We start from the raw sequence: 19395 nt of genomic DNA on the forward strand, positions 1-19395 counted from the left end.
CCAGAGTCTTTTACTTTGGTGCAATAGGCTTTCACTCTTGGTCTTTCCCAATACCAGTGATTTTTCTGGAATTCATACAGAAGTAGTCTTTCTTCTTCATATCCTCCTCTTCTCAACTTCCCACCTTCTGCTGAATCCAAATCCTAGTAGATATAGTAACATTTATTTTTCCATTGGCTGTAGTTTGACAATGTGGATTAGAAGGGATTTACCTTTTATTTATTTTATTATTATTATTACCATTGGGTTATCACTGGAACTCTGTACCAGCACTGAATCAAACTGCTCCCCCTCTTTTTTTTTTCTATGATAGGACTAAGAGAAATTGGGGTGGAGGGAGGGCCGACAGAAAGAGAGTGAAAGACTTGCAGCACAGCTTCGCCACTTGTGAACCCCCCCCCCCCCCCCCCCCCCCGCCCCTCGCAAATGGGAACCAGGGACTTAAACCAGGACCCTTGCATATGGTAATGGGTGTACTCAACCCCGGTGCATTACTGCCCTGTCCCAGAATCTTTTAAATAACCCTTTTCCCCACTAAAACACCATGGGGATAGGGAAGACTATATGAGCATGTATTTAGAAAGCAAAGTATTTCTAATAATAATAATACCAAGTTAACGATTTATTAGCAGGGTTGACAGTGAACAGTAGCACAGCTGGTTGAGCACCCACAGTATCATGTCCAAGGACCTGAGCTCAAGGTTCCAGCTCCCACTCCTCACCTGCAGGGGGCACACTCCACAAATAGTGAAGCAGGGCTGCAGGCTTTTCCCTCTCCCTTTCCCTCTCCCTCTCCCTGTATCCTTCCCTCCCTTCTCAATTTCTGTCATAATAAATAAAATGGGGGAAAAAGGGCCACCAGAAGTGGTAGATTCCTAGGGCTAGCATATAGCCCCAGCGATAACCCCAATGCAGTAAAAACAACAGAAAAAGATATGCTATACTTCTTCAAGATGAACAAGATTATATGGTGCTTTGTTTAACATTTATAGACTACTTTAGTATGTGCTACCAGTGTCAGAAAATGTATTGCTCCTTTACCACATGAAGAAACTAAAGTCACGAAGAGAAGTTACTAGCATATAGCAGAGGTGGGAATGAAGCCCAAATCTTCTGTACTCCATTCTGGGCTCTTTATTGCCCTATAGCTGCCTCTTATAAAAATGCAAATACTCTCCCAAATGTATACCATATGCTACAAATGTGATATAATAGTCATGCTCATCAAATTGTAGTACTGAAAGAAATTTGGAGATTCATCTGATCAAACTCCTTGTTTTACGAATATGAAAGATGCTCACTGGCTTTGCAGATACTCATTAGCCAAAGGCAGATATGTGTTGACATTTCTTCCAGGTTTGGTGAAAAGTACTCCTATTACTTCCTAGTTTTAGTGCCAGTATAATCATTTTAAGTTACTCCTGGTGCTGGCCTATACTGTTCTTATTTTTTCCCCCCACCAGGTCTTTAATAGGACTTCAAAACTGTGTGATTTATTTCACCACTGTCACTATGCTCCTTTTTTTTTCTTTGATTTTCCTTCTTTCTCTCTTTCCCTCTTTCTTCCTTTCCCTCGTTCTTTCTCTCTTTCTTTTTCTTTCTTTTTTTTTTCCAAATGGGGGTGAAAAACAGAGAAGGAGAAAGAAGAGATACAACACAGCACTGCTTCACCACTTGTGAAGTTTCCCCTGTGCAGATGCTCCCATGTGAGAGATAGAGGCTCAAACCTTGGGCCTCAGTCATGATAAAGTATGTGCTCTACAGGGTAAGCTATCTCCCAACCCTCTGCTATTAATTTTGCATGACCTCTGACTTTCAAAGGTCCTGCCCTAGGTAGGCTCTTACGCCTGAATGAAATAGTCATTTCTTTGGTGTTTAGAGGCTCTTACAATGCCCTTACTCCTATGACTCTTCGGCTTCATGATTTCTTTCTTTTTTTATTATTTCATTATTGGGGAATTAATGTTTTACATTCAACAGTAAATACAATAGTTTGTATGTGCATAACATTCTCCAGTTTCCCATTTAACAATACAACCCCCACTAGGTCCTCTATTATCCTTCATGGACCTGTATTCTCCCCACCCAGAGTCTTTTACTTTGGTGCGATATGCCAATTCCAGTTCAGGTTCTATTTGTGTTTTTGTTTCTGATCTTTTTTTTCAACTTCTGCCTGAGAGTGAGATCATCCCATATTCATCCTTCTGTTTCTGACTTATTTCACTTAACATGGTTTTTTCAAGGTCCATCCAAGATCAGCTGAAAACAGTAAAGTCACCATTTTTTACAGCTGAGTAGTATTCCATTGTGTATATATACCACAACTTGCTCAGCCACTCATCTGTTGTTGGACACGTGGGTTGCTTCCAGGTTTTGGCTATTACAAATTGTGCTGCCAAGAACATATGTGTACACAGATCTTTTTGGATGGATGTGTTGGGTTCCTTAGGATATATCCCCAGGAGAGGAATTGCAGGGTCATAGGGTAGGTCCATTTCTAGCCTTCTGAGAGTTCTCCAGACTGTTCTCCACAGAGGCTGGACCAATTGACATTCCCACCAGCAGTGTAGGAAGGTTCCTTTGACCCCACACCCTCTCCAGCATTTGCTGCTGTTACCTTTTCTGATGTATGACATTCTCACAGGAGTGAAGTGATATCTCATTGTTGTCTTGATTTGCATTTCTCTGACAATCAGAGATTTGGAGCATTTTTTCATGTGTTTCTCAGCCTTTTGGATCTCTTCTGTGGTGAATATTCTGTCCAAGTCCTCACCCATTTTTGGATGTGGTTATTTGTTGTCTTGTTGTTGAGTCTGGCAAGCTCTTTTTATATGTTGGTTATTAACCTCTTGTCTGATGTATGGCATGTAAAGATCTTCTCCCATTCTGTGAGGGGTCTCTTGGTTTGGGTAGAGGTTTCTTTTGCTATACAGATGCTTTTTAATTTGATGTAGTCCCATAGGTTTATACTTGCCTTAGTCTTCTTTGTAATTGGATTCGTTTCATTGAAGGTGTCTTTAAAATGTATGTGGAAAAGAGTTCTGCCAATATTTTCCTCTAAGTATCTGATAGTTTGTGGTCTAACATCCAAGTCCTTGATCCACTTGGAATTTACTTTTGTATTTGGTGAAATACAGTGATTCAGTTTCATTCTTCTGCATGTTCCAACCCCATGTTTCCAACACCATTTGTTGAAGAGACTCTGCTTTCCCCATTTAATAGTCTGGGCACCTTTGTCAAAGATTAGATGTCCATAGGTGTTGGGCCTCATTTCTGGGCTCTCAATTCTATTCCACTGGTCAGTATGTCTATTCATGTTCCAGTACCAAGCAGTTTTGATGACAATGGCCCTATAATAATACAGTTTGAAATCTGGGAGTGTGATGCCTCTGGTTCTGTTCTTTTTTCTCAAGATTGTTTTGGCAATTCTAGATCTTTTCTGGTTCCAGATAAACATTTGTAGCATTTGTTCTATTCTCTTAAGAAATGTGCTTGGGATCTTGATGGGGATAGCATTAAATTTGTAGATGGCTCTGGGTAGTATGTTCATTTTGATGATGTTAATTCTTCCAACCCATGAACATGGAATATCTTTCCACTTCTTTGTGTCTTTTTCAATTTCCTTGAGTAGTGACTCATAATTTTCAGTATACAAGTCTAGATTTACTCCTAGATATTTTATTGTTTTTGTTGCTATAGTAAAAGGAATTGATTTCCGGATTTCAATTTCTTCTAACTTAGTGTTTGCATAGAGGAATGCCATTGACTTTTGAATGTTAATTTTATAGCCTGACACCTTACTGTATTGCCTGATGATTTCCAAAAGCTTCTTGCTGGATTCCTTAGGTTTTTCTATGTATACTGTCATGTCATCTGCAAATAGGGAAAGTTTGACTTCTTCTCTTCCAATCTGTATGCCTTTAATTCCTTGCTCCTGCCTGATTGCTATGGCAAGAGCTTCCAACACTATGTTGAATAGTAATGGTGATAGTGAGCATCCCTGTCTAGTACCTGATCTGAGTGGAAATGCTTCCAGTTTTTCACCACTGAGTATGATGTTGGCTGTAGGTTTGCTATATATAGACTCCACTATCTTCAGGAATTTTCCATCTATTCCTATTTTTTGTAATGCTTTGATCATTAAGGGATGTTGGATTTTGTCAAAGGCTTTCTCTGCATCTATTGATATGACCATGTGGTTTTTGGTCTTGCTTTTGTTGATGTGGTGGATCACATTGACGCTTCATGATTTCTTTTAGTCTTACTTAGTTTAAAATGGAGTAGGTACTAGAACTAGGTAGGATTTTAGAGTTCATCTAAAATTACCTTTATAATTTAGGAAACTAAGATCCAAAAGTTATGTTGATCAGCCAAAATAACTTGATATTGTTTTTGTTTTGTTATGTTTTGCTTTTTCCTTGCAGATCAGTAATTTCCCAAAGTGTGTCTAATAAACTATTAGTCTCCTATAGAAAGTAATTTTCCATGAAATACGTTTGGGAAGTGATGAAAATTATATTTCCTTCTTGGTGCTTCACAATACACATTAGTATCAAAGTAATCTCAGTAATTTGTTATGTTTTATTTTGCGCAACATTTCTCAGATTTACTTGACTACCAAACACATCCCCCAAAAGACCTATAAGTCCCAAAAGAAGTAGTGTTCTGAGAAGCATATTTTGGGAATGCTACTCTAATTAGTTTCTGAGGCTTTCCTTCTTCACCAGAAATTTCAGTGTATAGCGCTAAATTCTGATAAGTCTGTATAGTATGGAAGTAGGTACTTTTGTTTGTGCCTGCCTTTCTGCTTCATTTCAGCCTCACCAGACCTGAAACAATACCCTATGTTACCTTTTTCACATGAATGTCTTCACCATGGGTCATCTCCTAAGTTCCCCTTTATGAAAAGTAACCTTCAGCTGAGGACTTCACTTATAGAAGAAACATGATCTCAGAGCCCATTTGATTGATCAATGGCTTCTCTGGATTATGAAGATTTCTCTAGGGTATTCTTGAGATTTGGGGAGTACTGTCTGATAAACTCTCTCTCCCTCTCTCTCTCAAATTTCTCACCCCCCCCCCCCATGACAGATGTTGCAGAACACTTTCACTTCCCCGCCCCAAATTAGGTCCTTTTCTGTCATCATGCTCCTAGACTCTCTTAAGGCTCTCTCACCCCTTCCCACCCCCTCCTTCCCCAGAGTCCTTTACTTTGATGCAATACATCCCACCCAGTCCACATTTCAAATAATATCTTCCCTCTCTATCCTTGTTTCCTAAGTTCCACCTATAAGTGAGATCATCTCATATTTATCTTTCTCTTTTTGGCTTACCTCACTTAACATAATGCCTAATGGAGAAAAATATGTGTATGTGTGATGATTAATAGTGGGTTATAAGATTGTAAGGTTACAGGGTTCAAAAATGTACCAGCCACCAAATTTTTGTGTCTCCACCCATTCACCTCCCAAAGATAACCACCATAGTTTCACAAAGTCTTAGAAATAGTTTGCTTCTGGTTTTCCCTTTTTCTTTTATTTTTTCCTTTTCCTTTTCCTTTTTTTTTTTTTTTTTTGTTTTTTGTTTTTTGTTTTCTTTTTGCAAGTTCAGTTAGTTCTCTAGATTCCACATATGAGTGAAACTGTGTAGTAGTTGATGGAAAATTTTAGAAGGAAGGAAAGAACATGGACTAAAAGGAGGAACAAAAGGGAATTGTGAAGTCAATAAAGGATACAAGAAAAAAAAATCATGAAAAACAAACAATAGGGGGCCAGGTAGTGAGGCATCTGGTTAAGCACACATAGTACTATGTGCAAGGACCTGTGCAAGGATCTGGGTTCGAGCACCTGGCTCCCCACCTGCTTGGGGGATGATTCACAAGTGGCAAAGCAGGTCTGGGGGAGTCTGTCTTCCTTTTTCCCCCCTGTATCTCTCCCTTCTCTCTGTCCTATCCAATTAAGGAACAGGGAGGGAGGGGAGAGGAAGAGAGAGAGAGAAGGAAAAACTGGCCACCAGGAGCAGTGGTGGATTCGTAGTGCAGGCACCAAGCCCCAGCAATAACCCTGGAGGCAAAAAAAAAAAAGAGAAAAATTATATTTGCTTTCTTTTCATAATGCTGTGAAAGCTGAGTCTTTTCATATGCATAAGTAAATTCATTCAGCAAGCATTTAGCATTAGCATGAGTCAGGGACTATGCTAAATGTGATGGATATGCAAAGATGCTTTCTACTCAGTTAAGTAAACAAGTAACTGAGGTACACTGAAATTTAAATGCAAGAATAAAATGTTATGGTAGCTATAATGACAGTGCAATGGGAAGAAGTAGTTAATTCTCCCCAGGGGTACCAGAAATTTTTAGGGGTTTTATTGTTGTTTATTGTTTTTTGTTTTTGTTTTTGTTTTCCCTGTGCTAGGCCTCAAAAAGCACTTCTTCTGAGCCCATGCCTCTGAGCCAATGTTCTTTATTCTTTCTGTCCTAGATAGAGAAGGAGGAAAGACAGCAGAGCACTGTTCTGTCACCCATAGAGTTTCCCTTACTGCGATGGTGCTCCTATGTGGTGGCAAAGCTGGAACCCAGGGCCTTGTGCATGGCAAAGCTTGTACCATACTGGATGAGCTCTCTGCCCAGAACAGTTTTTACTAAGGAGATGGATTTGAACCAGGTTGAGAAAGTGGGAAAATTAAGTGGTGAAAAGGGCACTGTGGACAAAAATGCATCATGAACTGTAGGAGATCTCTAGTACTGTTCTTGGTGTGACAGCAAATCCAGCTGCTTGGTTCTTGTATTAGGCGTCTTTTTCATGCCCCCAAGGCAATGGCCCCAGTGAATGAATAGTAAGAGTCTTCAATTCTGTCCTAAGGGGAATGAGTACAGGAGAACTTTGATGGCCTAGGAAACAAGGTTAGGGTTGTGACTGCTTTTCATTTCTCCTTTAGAATTACTCTCTGGGTTTGTGCATCCCTTCTGTTTGTTACTATTTGTCTTGCTAACTTATAATTCTGTCTCTTTATCTCCCTCATTCCCTCCATTCACATCTCCAAATGAACTTCTCCAAGCAAGACCCTTCTTTTCTTTTCTTTCTTCACCTTTTTTTTTCCTCCAGAGCATCACTCAGCTCTGGTTTATGGTTGCTGGAGATTGAACCTGGGCTCTTTGGTGCCTCAGGCATGAAAGTCTTTTTGCATAGCCATTATGCTGTCTCCCCAGCACAAGGACATTTTAAGTACTTATCCCATTATTTTTCTACTGTATATATTCACCATTGTTCATTGAATGGATGGATGCATGAATGAAAGTATTACTCATTAAATTTATTTGAAAGATTGATTTGCTTCAGAAAGGCTCCTGTGAGCTGCCTGACATTTTGATTATTCCTTTATTCTGGCATTTTTATCATTTGATCCAGTAACCTGGTTGTGACATCTATGTACCTGTTTTCACTTTGGGGTTCTATCTGAGGCAGCATGTTATAACAGAATGAATATTGGTCTAGGAGTCAGAAGGCCTGGATTCTTATTGTGGTCCTGCTATTGACTTTTGCAGTATAATTCTGGAAGAGTAACTCCTTCAGTTTTTTTTTTCTTTGGTCAAATGGAGTTAAAGTATATGCTCTATGTACCTGACATGTTTGCTATTAATTATGAATCAGATGATAGCAATCAATTTAAAATTATTTCAGGAGGCATGTATAAATTATCTGAGAAATATAAAGAATTTTTATCCTTTTTGCTAATAATAACTCCTTAATTAAAACTCTTGGAATTATGAGGACTATTGTGGTTATCTCCCTTATATTCAGTGCTTTGTACCCCTCATGTGATGGCTGATAGTAGCTTCTTGTCTTTTCCACTTTGAGATCTAAAACTAGGCTTGACTATAAGGAGTGGCAAATCTAAATATAACACTTGACTTGAAGGATTCTAACCACATAGTTACTGTTACTGCTTTTCTAATCCCCAGGCTGGTTTCTGTCAGTATAACCAGTGGACCTGTATTCTGTGGAGTGGTTGGAGCAGTAGCAAGACATGAATATACAGGTAGAATAGGACATTGAACTTTAGCTCTGTGACTTTTAGGATGAAGCTTAGAGAAGGTGACCTAAACATTTTCCATCCTTCTTTTTGCCCATCTGTCTCTCTGACACAGTTATTGGCCCAAAAGTGAGTCTTGTGGCGAGAATGATAACTGCATATCCAGGTTTGGTGTCCTGTGATGAGGTAACATATCTACGATCTATGTTACCTGCTTATAACTTCAAGCAACTCCCAGAGAAAATGATGAAGAACATCTCCAACCCAGGGAATATGTATGAATACCTTGGCCATAGAAGATGTATGTGAGTGACATTTATGTGCTAGTTCACTCCAGTCTCTTTTGAGAATGAGGGTATAGGGATAATCAGTATTTCTGATTCAGAATCAGAGTACAGGAGTAACCAGGTGCATGTAACAATAGTACTTGTATACTGGAATAAGAGAGATAATTGGAAATGTGATGTCTGACATCTTTTATGTCCAGCACTTAGCAAGTTCCTTGATTTTTTAAAGTTTATTTGTCTACTTTATTTAATATGACATAAATTGAGAGGGGAAATAGAAAGAGAGACACCTTCAAGATTGTTTCACCACTTATGAAGCTTCCTGCTTACTGATAAGGACTGGGGACTTGAGCCTGGTTCCCTGTGCATAGTGATGTGTGTTTTCAACCAGGTGTGCTGCTGCTTGGCCTATGAATTTCTTGTTAAGCAACAGGAAAATAATGCTAACTAATTATTTTAAACTAAAATATTGCTCAGCTCTTGTTTATAATTGATGCCAGGGACTGAACCATGAAAGGCATCAAGTTTTATATAACCATTATACTATCTTCTCATCTCAGGATACTAAATTTGGATGTTCTTTTATTCTTTGTTTACTTTGCCATGTATTCCTTGAGTCTGGAATAAATAATACTTCTCATAAAAACATTTTAAAAACTCTCATATAAAATTATGTATTTCCTCAGTTATGTGAAAGTACTTGCTTACGAGGATAATTTTTCCTTATCTATTTTGAGATATGTTTTATCTATTCCAGTCTATTTTTAATAGACGCAGTCTCTTTTTTACTTTTCCCCTAGAATGTTTGGGAAGAGACACGTGGCCAAGGAGAGGCATAAAAATCACCCCTTGTTAGGTGAGTTTCCTTCTATTCTTCATTTTTCCCCATACTGGTAGATACTAAGTATGACTTTAAAATAATTTAAGACTTAAACAACAACAAAAAAGAATAGCACCACTGAATTTATGTTAATTTTGCAGAGGCCTTGATATTTCCTTTCTGTGCTGAATATGTAAATTTCAGGTGGACGTTGGGAGAGTTAGCATAATGGTTATGCAAAAAAAAAAGAAAAGAAAAGAAAGAGACTTTCATGCCTGAGGCTTTGGGGTTTAGAGTTCAATCCTTTTACTACCACAAGCCAGAGCTGAACAGTGCTGAAAAAAATATCAAGTGGAAATCCTGTCATTTTACCAAGAAATATCAATGCTAAGTAAGCAAGTTTGTCAGTTAGAATTGAGCTGTTGAGACCTGACCAGCTTTCTGTGGATATATTTAGAGGAAAATTTCTTATCTTCTTAGATAGTGAAGATGGTGCTGAGACTGTTGCCATCTATACTATATAGTTCCTATTTTTCTGTTTTTTTTCTCGATAGCTGTCAGTCTGTTATCCTTATATAACAGTGACAGGCTTTGCAGACTAAATTACTGTTATGAAAATCTTTGCAGAAATCTTAATTAATAGCACCATGCCAGGTGGTGCCTAATTATTAGACTCTGGAGCAAAACTCCCGATCTCTATACACATTTCCATATAGTCTAAAAGATTTTATGGAAAGACATGTGAACCCTGAAGAATGAGATTCACCTAAGGGTTCTGGGAAGTTACAGGGAAAATCATTCTAGATGGAACCTTTACAAGCTAATTTAAATAAAGCATTTACTAAAAAGCAAACAAGTGTCTCTCCATAGATCGTGAGAAAGAACTGCAAGCCTTCCTAATGGCGCAGCAGGGATGTTTGCACCAGAAGAAGGGACAAGCAGTTTTGTATGAAGGTGGGAAAGGTTGTGGAAAAAGTCAGCTGTTGGATGAAATAAACTTCCTGGCCCAGAAAGAAGAGTACAGGTAAAGACTCTTGCTTTCTGACTTAGTTTCTGGTTCTCTTAGGACTCCTTTCTCTAGTTGGTAAGGCTCTTTTTTCTCTAGATTCAGCATCCTTGGGATGATAAAGTTAGTAATCTATGGACTAGGAGATGTTCATGACCATAGCTAACATTCACTAGGGTGTTGCCATTGAAGCTGGAGGAAGCAGATTCCAAGAAGAGCCTCTATGCCATCCAGACCCTCATGGCCATCTTCTTTGACCTTGATACATGCCCAGCCTACTGCCGGCAAGAGTGCCTACACAAACAACTCCGTGGGATAGTAGAGGAGCAGCTGCACTGCCTTTTTAATGACTTCTTCTTTGTGAAGGTAATGAGAAAGTGGTTCTCTGAATTGGGTTACTGGGGTTATTTTTTGTGGGTGATTGAACCCAGATTGTTTTCTAATCTAATGCCCTTAGGCCCTATACATAGTTAACTGGGGCAAGATCCATATTTGAAATCCCCTTTGACATCAAAACCCACACTTTGTCATTTTTGAGGAGTGTAGACTCTGATTGAGACACTAGGTGGCTGTATATCCTCGAACAAATTACCTACCCACTGTGAGCTCCATTATTTTCACTTGTGAAATGATGATAATAGTACCTTATGTGACTTTTGCATAGATTTTAAAGGAGGCAATGTTAAAAGATGACATTGTAAATGTGAAGATCTTTTGAAATTATCCTTAACCAGTCAAATACTCTCAGTAACTGTATACATGTTTTCAAGCTGGTTGTGGAGTTTTATTCTTCCTGTTTCCTAGCAGTGGAATCTATTACTTGAGCCAGGATCTGAATATCAAAAGCTTTGAGTAGGGTTTATGTGATAATCATTAGTGAGTATTATGAGAATTCACTAGTCTACAATTCCACATATTCATCTTCCATCACTTCTAATCTATCAAGCCTGCAGGACATTGCATTTACTTAAAAATAGAGAATGTAAAAATAGAGAATGTGTGCACTAGCATTTATCCAGCTCCTTAGCAAACCTTGTGCTAATACAAGTGGTGCCTAGGGTTCTGCCATAGTGATTCAGTATTTTCCCCTTTGACTCTCGGGTCTGTAGTAATTCATGTGCCTCAGTCTAGCTCAGGAAACAATGTTAGATGCCCATTACCTTCTTTTTGACATATCTTATGTATGGTTCATTCCAGTGTGTGTATGGCATAATGGTGTACTACAACTATTCAAAGTAACATTACCAAGTTCATCCTGTCATTTGATTCCTTAGTCATAGCCTGTTAAGAGTTTGATAATCTTGTATGGAAAGGAGCTTTTCTTTCTAATTACTTGTGGACTTTCAATTTTAGCCCTTGAACTACATATTAATATTACATTAGCATTTACAACTCTAAGCCCAATCCTGTTGAAACTTATTCTCATACAAAATTGAAGCATTTTCTATTTCATTTAGAGAAATTGTCTGTTAGATTGTCCTTCTGAATGCTAATGTATGAATACTTTTCCTGGTCAGTTTCCCTTATCATTTAAAGTATTACACATGGATGACCTGACAAGGCAAAAGAAGATTAAAGCATGTTTTTTTCAAGTGCTTCAGAAGGTGGGTACTTTTGCTACATACCATTGATTCTCAATATGTGGAGATGGTTATGCTTATTTTATTTGTGTTAGGGATTGAACTCAGGGCCTTACATGTATGAGATGTTATACTACCACTGAGTTATATCCACAACTCCTATGCTCATTTTAATATATCCACACCAATTGATTTACACATCCCTTGACCTATTTGTTGATATCTTCAATGTAGTTATCTTTAACCTTGAAATCCATCCTATAGCACAGTATACAAGATCTCTTACTAATTTTTTAATTCTGTTTCTTACTGTAATTTTAGAAACTTAGTTTAAAGCAGTGATTTTTAATTGCAAACAGAAAGCTATAGTATCTTTTAACTATAAAAATTTTCATGGTGCAAAGCACAAGGACCAGCATAAGGATCCCGGTTCAAACCCCGGCTCCCCACCTACAGGGGAGTCGCTTCACAAGCGGTGAAGCAGGTCTGCAGGTGTCTATCTTTCTCTCCTCCTCTCTGTATTCCCCTCCTCTCTCCATTTCTCTCTCTCCTATCCAACAACAACAACAACAACAACAATAATAACTATAAGAATAAAACAACAAGGGCAACAAAAGGGAATAAATAAACAAAATAAATATTTAAAAAAAAAATTTCAGACTCCAACCCAGTGTTATGAAATCAAACATTTATGTGAGGAGAAACTGATATAATCTTTCTCAAAACTGATGTAGCCATTTTGGAAACCAATCTGAAATTAACTAGTCAATTTTTATTTATTTATTCATTTATTTATTTATTTATTTTGATTGTATTTTTTTGGACAAATTTTTAAAATTTTTATTTATAAAATGGAAATATTGACAAGACCATAGGATAAGAGGGGTACAATTCCACACAATTCCCACCACCAGAACTCCATATCCAATCCCCTCCCTTGATAGCTTTCCTATTTTTAAATTTTTTAAAATTATTTATTTTTAATTTTTTATATATTTTTTGTTTATAAAAAGGAAGCATTGACAAAGCCATAGGATAAGAGGGGTACAACTCCACACAATTCCCACCACCAGAACTCTGTATCCCATCCCCTCCCCTGATAGCTTTCCTATTCTCTAACCCTCTGGGAGTATGGACCCAAGGTCATTGTGGGATGCAGAAGGTGGAAGGTCTGGCTTCTGTAATTGCTTCCCCTCTGAACATGGGTGTTGAGAGGTCCCAGCCTGCCTCTCTCTTTCCCTAATGGGGCAGGGCTCTGGGGAAGCAGAGCTCCAGGACACATTAATGAGGTCATCTGCCCAGGAAAGTCTGGATGGCATCATGATAGCCTTTGCAACTTGGTGCACTAGATGGGGTTAGATTGCTACATGGAAAACTGAGAAATGTTACACATGTACAAAGTACTTTATTTTACTATTGACTGTAAATCATTAATTCCCCCTGTAAAGAAAAAAAATGAAAATAGTAAATAAATAGAAATTCTTTAAGAGGTCTCTTTGGGTGGTAGCTTCTTTTGCTATTTGTATTTTAATTTGTTGTAGTCCCATTGGTTTATTTTTGTTTTAGTCTTCCTTACAATTGGATTTGTATCACTAAAGGTGCCTATAAAATTTAGACAGAAAAGAGTTCTTCCAATATTTTCCTATAAGTATTTGATAGTTTCTGGTCTAAGATCCAGGTCCTTGATCCATTTGGAATTTGCTTTTGTGTCTGGTGAAATGTTTCATTCTTCTGCATGTTGGCAGAACTCTTTTCTTTTTCTCTCATCTGGTGCACTGTGATTTGAGGAAAATTACTGATTTTCTCACAGTTTGAAACCTTTGCCATGATGAGATTAAAAACTTTGAGTATGATTTAGATAATATTTTGATGCTTATTTCAGTTATTAGTTAGGATATTTTCTTGCCCAAAGAAACTCAAACATATTTTTTTCCTTAAGTAGATATTTAAGTCACAATTTGTATTTACAAAGTAAAATGTTATATGGACTTAGTATATATCTTACTCTGAAAATTCCAGTCTGTGTTGATATTGTTTCTAAATTGTTGATAGGAAATCTATAGTAGGATTGAAAATGAGATGACTCCATTTCTAACCAGAGGTTGTCATTACTTCTTTGCTGTTATTTCTAGGCAGTGAGGGAAACACCACTGATTTTCCTCATTGACGAAGCCCAGTACATGGATACAGCTTCTTGGGAGTTTTTGGAGGCATTGCTCTCCAGTGTGCCCATCATCATGGTGATGACATTGACCCCTACCTACACCCTGTGTAGCTGGGCCCAGAACATCCTGCAGAGCCCTCAAGCTATCCTCGTACCCATCTCGGCGTTGGCAGCAACCTCACTGTTGAGAATGGCATGTTGGGAACTGGGGGTGGTGAGCATCCCCCAAGAGCTGCAGATGTGAGTGGCTGGGCTCTTCATTAAGGGAGGAACCAGTGTCATTATATAAGTGAGACAACTCAGGTCTCATCAGAATTGTGGGGGGAAATGGCATTTGTAACTATGATGGGGAGAAGACCAAGACTAGATTTCAGGGTGTCCAGTCTCTTAGCTAAGCCAGTAAAAGGCTGCTTACCTGGGATACCCACCTAGATTTTCACAAGACAGTTAGGACTTGGAAAGCTTGTTTAATATTTTCATTATATGTGGTCCAGTCCATTTTTTGCCAGGCCTTTTAGGAAGGGTAACTTTCTTTTAGTTAACAGAAACAGAATAGTTAAAGAAAAGTTACTGCCAAAATGCATTTCAGAGCCAATCTGAATTTTGACGATATCTCTGTGCTACTTCCTCCCTGTTTGTATTTATCATCAAGAGTTGATGTTTGAAAAAACAAAACAAAACAAAACAAAAAAAAACTACTCCTCAGTATGAAATACCCTATGCTTGGCTTTTTTCATGTGGACATTTTTAGTCAGCAGTCCCCTACTTACCTCTCTCCAGCTACCTTCTCCGCAGGTGCTTTGGAAACCCCCTCTACTGTGAGGTCCTATGTCAGGATCTTCTCTCTAAGGATATATTGCTTTTTCATGACTACCAAAAGAAGGAGAAGGAAAACAGCAAGTGGGAAACTCTCTCAGGTATGCTTAACTTTCTGACTTCTTTTTATTTATTTATTTAAGAAAGGATTAATTAACAAAACCATAGGGTAGGAGGGGTACAATTCCACACAATTCCCACCACCCAATCTCCATATCCCACCCCCTCCCCTGATAGCTTTCCCATTCTCTATCCCTCTGGGAGCATGGACCCAGGGTCGTTGTGGGTTGCAGAAGGTGGAAGGTCTGGCTTCTGTAATTGCTTCCCCGCTGAACATGGACGTCGGTCCATACTCCCAGTCTGCCTCTCTCTTTCCGTAGTAGGGTGGGTCTCTGGGGAAGCTGAGCTCCAGGACACATTGGTGGGGTCTTCAGTCCAGGGAAGCCTGGCCAGCATCCTGATGACATCTGGAACCTGGTGACTGAAAAGAGAGTTAACATACGAAGCCAAACAAATTGTTGAGCAAAGCTTTCTGACTTTCTAACCTGGTGTCACTACTAGATTTTCTTCAATATGTCGCCACCTGGTTGCTGATACTATAAATGCACAATTACATCTTTCTGGTTAAGGATACTGTACCAATGATATTTAGTTGTAGTGAAAGCACTAAATACCCAGTTGCAAGATCTTTAAATCAGAACAACCTGCTATAGCTTCAACAACCTAGGAATTGGGTTAGAAAAACAAGAGTTTTAAATATGAGTTTACTGGAGAGGATTTATCAACACAAGAGACTAGGAAAGAATTAATTACTGGGGTGTGGGCAGATAGCATAATGCTTATGCAAAGAGACTGTCATGCTTGAGGCTGTGAAATCACAGGTTCAATCCCCTGTACCACCATAAACCAGAACTGATTAATGCTCTGGTGAAAGAAAGAAAGAAAGAAAGAAAGAAAGAAAGAAAGAAAGAAAGAAAAGAATTATAGATTACTGATGAGAATAGTGACTTGAGGATTTGGATAAGGGATGGGAGATAGGAAAGGAGGGAATAATACTTATGTGTATATTTATATACACACATATACATACTGACATATCCTAAAGCTGTGATATAATAGAAGTGAGACCTGTTGAAAATAAGCAGGAAAAGTGAGAATATTAGATACTATATAGTATAGAAAATGTCAGTTTCTAAGAGAACAGGTAGGGTGGGTGGGCCAAATCATTTTAAAGGATATATTTCTACATCCTTTGTATCTTGACTAATGTTTTATATTTTGTGCTTTTAACACTATCAGTAATATAATGGTATTTACCTCAGTCATATTTTCTTTGCCTTACAGCCAATGCCATGAAATCCACAATGTATAGTATTTCTCCTGCTGGCTCTGAAGACCGGGAACTTTATGTCTGTACAGTCAAAGATGATGTGAACTTGGATACAGTGCTTCTCCCACCATTGTTAAAAGGCAGGTTCATTGAAAAACTCAAGTGGGTGATATAGTGTAGCTTTGTCATTGTGCTAGCTTCATTTTCTTCTGAAAATAGAAACCTGTCTTCCAGAAACACTTTATGGTACTACCTCAAGAGCTCTTTGGAGACTTATGATGCCACTTGAACTATGCCTTTTTTTTTTTTAAGCTGGAAAAAATAGTTCATTTAGTATGCTACTTGGCCATGTGTGCAACCCAGGTTTGAGCCTGGCCTCTGCTTCATTGAAAGACGTTTCAATGGTGTCTCTCTGTCTCTATCTGGGGGAAAGAGAAAAAAAAAAAAAGGTCATCCCAGAGTGGTGAAGCACTAGAGATGAAAACAAAACAAACAAACAAACAAAAAATGCACATTTATTTTGATTCTTAATGTTAGAGAACTAGAGCATAGTTTTGGCATATCTGGTGCTGGGAATCAAGCTAAGTTCCTCACTCATGCAAGTCTTGCACTTTACCCACTATACCACCTACCTCTCATCTGCTTAAATTTAAGTGAGGCTATCTATCCTCTTTGGGATTAGTGACCTGGAAAAGTTTACCAGTCATTTGATAAAAATTATGTCTTGAGTTTTCCTTTGTGCATATTTCTGTGCTGAAGGGGGCAACAGTCAAAGAAGGTAATGCTGCTGAGATATAAGGTAATTCAGTGGTGCTAATGAAGAGACAATGTTTAACAGAAAGAGTGCAAAGTAAGTTGATAGTGACCATTGAGATAAAAAATTTAAAAAATCATCAGAACTAGAGGGGAGATGGGCATAGTCAAATGAGAGATTATTTTTTAATGGTCTATTTAAGTGTTTGTTTGAAAGAGTACTATATCAAGCCCTCTTCATTAATATGAATAAACATCTTCACATCAGGTATGCCCTTGCTGAAAATATAAGACATGCTCATGAAATAGAAGCATAGGGCAACATTATAGTGTAATGCAGAAATCTGGAGTTAGAAACCTAGGTACCATCAACTCCTCTACTTAATGACTCTTATGGGACCTTAAATAAATTATTTATCTAGGCCTTATTCTTTTTGGTTTTTGTCTGTGTTTTAAGAAGTTCTAGACATATGATCAATTTTTCCCCTCTCATATTAATTAAATAGTGGTTTGTATGTCTACAATTTAATAGGAGTGTATATAAACACCATTCCCACCACCAAAAGACTGTGTTCCATCCCAACCACCCACCCCGGTCCCTCCTGTTCCCCCTCCCGCCCCGCCCCTCCCCGCCCCACTGGGAAGCCCAATGGCCACCCTCCCCTTCACTACAGCGTTTTTACTTTGGTGCCCTGCTCTAGATTTAATCAGATCCTGCTTTTAGTTTCCCTTTTCTGTTCTTCTATCTAGGCCTTATTCTTATCTCTTACAAGGATAAGCATGGGATAAGTTGAGTAGTAAATTAGTCATGGTCTGTAGTATTTAATGCATAGTTAACTATTAAAAGTTACTTTCTCTGGAGGTTTTAGGTTCATTTAGATATTTACATTCCTACAGCTATGACAGTCCACACTTGGCACTGGCTTTGCTAACTTTGAAACATATAAATGGGGCCAAAGAGATAACTCACTGGGCATGGTACCTGTTTTGACATGCACGTAGCTCAAGAGGTGTTATAGCATGGGGGAAGCTGTAGTATCTTTCCTTGTGTCTTTCTCTTTGTCCTTCTCTATCTAAATGAAAAAGTTTACCAGGGTGAAATTGCACATATTCAAGGCCCCAACTCCACAATAAATAAATAAATAAATAAATAAATGAATGAGGAGGACATAGATCTGGAACAATGCATGCTAGTAGACTATTAGCAGGTGGTTTTCTTCAGCAAGAGTCTTCACAACTGTTTCCACTGGAATTCTGAGTCTCAAGAGATAGTCCAGGATGTCCTGGAATGAGGTCATAGCACATGGAGATTTCAAAACTCCATGTCCTAGCTAGGAATTTATATCTCTTAATATAGCCCTCTGAATATTAATTCCAGGCCCTGGCAAAAGAATGGCCTATTATAAGAATTACTGTATCCAAAGAAATCCAGAGTTGTGGCTTACCACCAAGTATCTATAACTCATTCCAAATTGTTCTAGTCTAAATTTAGTTTCCAATTAAATAGTGTCACCTGGTAATTCTGAGATTCTAATTTTATCGGAATCCTGGGAAATAACTAGAAAGTGACTAGGGTCAGCATTGTCCATAGGGAAGAATAAAGAATTCATCAATTTATGTTGTTAAAATTTGGAGGCTCTAGCTGGCTGGGCTAGCTTCACGGGCGGGTAACAGAGATGACCAGAGACATACAGCTGGGCAGGGAAGCTGTATTTCTTTATTCAGGAACAACGATTCATAAACTAAACCAAACTAATCACCAAACAGAAATCTGCTGCCTCTTTCCCCACGGCGGCGCCAAGAACTCTCTAACTCTGCAACTCTGGAACTCTCTCGGGGTTCCCTGGGGCGGGACCAACCGGCCCACGAAACTAGCAGGACTGATCCAATTTTCTTGGCGGGGGGGGGGGGGGGGAGAGCTAGAACAACCCAATGTAGAGCATACAAAAAATTTATAAGCTACGTAGATAGCTGTTAATAAAGCCTTGGTCTAAAGGAAAAACTAAAACTAGATTATATTTGTACTTTAGTTATGTAACTGTACCACTAGTTCATACGTTCATACTGAGATTAAAATGAGAAGAAATTGAGATGTACAATCAAGGTAATACAAGTGATCATATGAAAATATTGGGTTGTCAGAAAAAATTTTGACACATAAATTTTTAAAAATTTATTGTGGGATTAATGGTTTACAGTTGACAATAAAATACAATAGTTTGTACATGCATAACATTTCCTGGTTTTCCACATAACAATTCAATCCCACTAGGTCCTACTCTGCCATAATGTCCCAGGACCTGAACCCCCCACCCACCCATCCCAGAGTCTTTTACTGTGATGCAATATATGACACATTTTTGTACAGAAAAAAAGTCATGGTATTTCTGACAACCCAGAAACTATTTGCACTTACATTATTTATAAGGAAACGTGCAAGAACATTTAGAAGGAAGATAAGTGGATGACCTACCAGTTGCTTGTGGAGGAAGAAAAAAAGATTTAGTTATTTCACGATTTGGGGTTTGATGACTTACCAGATGCTTTAATGTGTGCATCAGAAAATGGAGCAGTTTATTAAAAAGACCTGAAGTTAATTGAGATCTTA

The 19395-nt window shown here is 38.3% G+C and overlaps 1 protein-coding gene across 6 annotated transcripts in view; it reads left to right on the plus strand.

Moving 5' to 3' along the window:
* Positions 1–19395, plus strand: part of LOC103119482 (adenylate cyclase type 10-like) — a 53500-nt gene that overhangs the window by 15290 nt on the left and 18815 nt on the right. For all 6 annotated transcript variants that reach the window (XM_060189753.1, XM_060189754.1, XM_060189756.1 and 3 more), the window contains 9 exons: positions 7961–8037; positions 8147–8336; positions 9119–9174; positions 10009–10162; positions 10321–10510; positions 11662–11748; positions 13857–14128; positions 14669–14805; positions 16049–16174. In XM_060189753.1, coding sequence (XP_060045736.1) covers positions 7961–8037; positions 8147–8336; positions 9119–9174; positions 10009–10162; positions 10321–10510; positions 11662–11748; positions 13857–14128; positions 14669–14805; positions 16049–16174 — 1289 coding nt within the window. The remainder of the gene's footprint in view (positions 1–7960; positions 8038–8146; positions 8337–9118; positions 9175–10008; positions 10163–10320; positions 10511–11661; positions 11749–13856; positions 14129–14668; positions 14806–16048; positions 16175–19395) is intronic.

This window comes from Erinaceus europaeus, chromosome 4, assembly GCF_950295315.1.
Source record: "Erinaceus europaeus chromosome 4, mEriEur2.1, whole genome shotgun sequence".
In the NCBI taxonomy this organism is placed as follows: Eukaryota; Metazoa; Chordata; class Mammalia; order Eulipotyphla; family Erinaceidae; genus Erinaceus; species Erinaceus europaeus.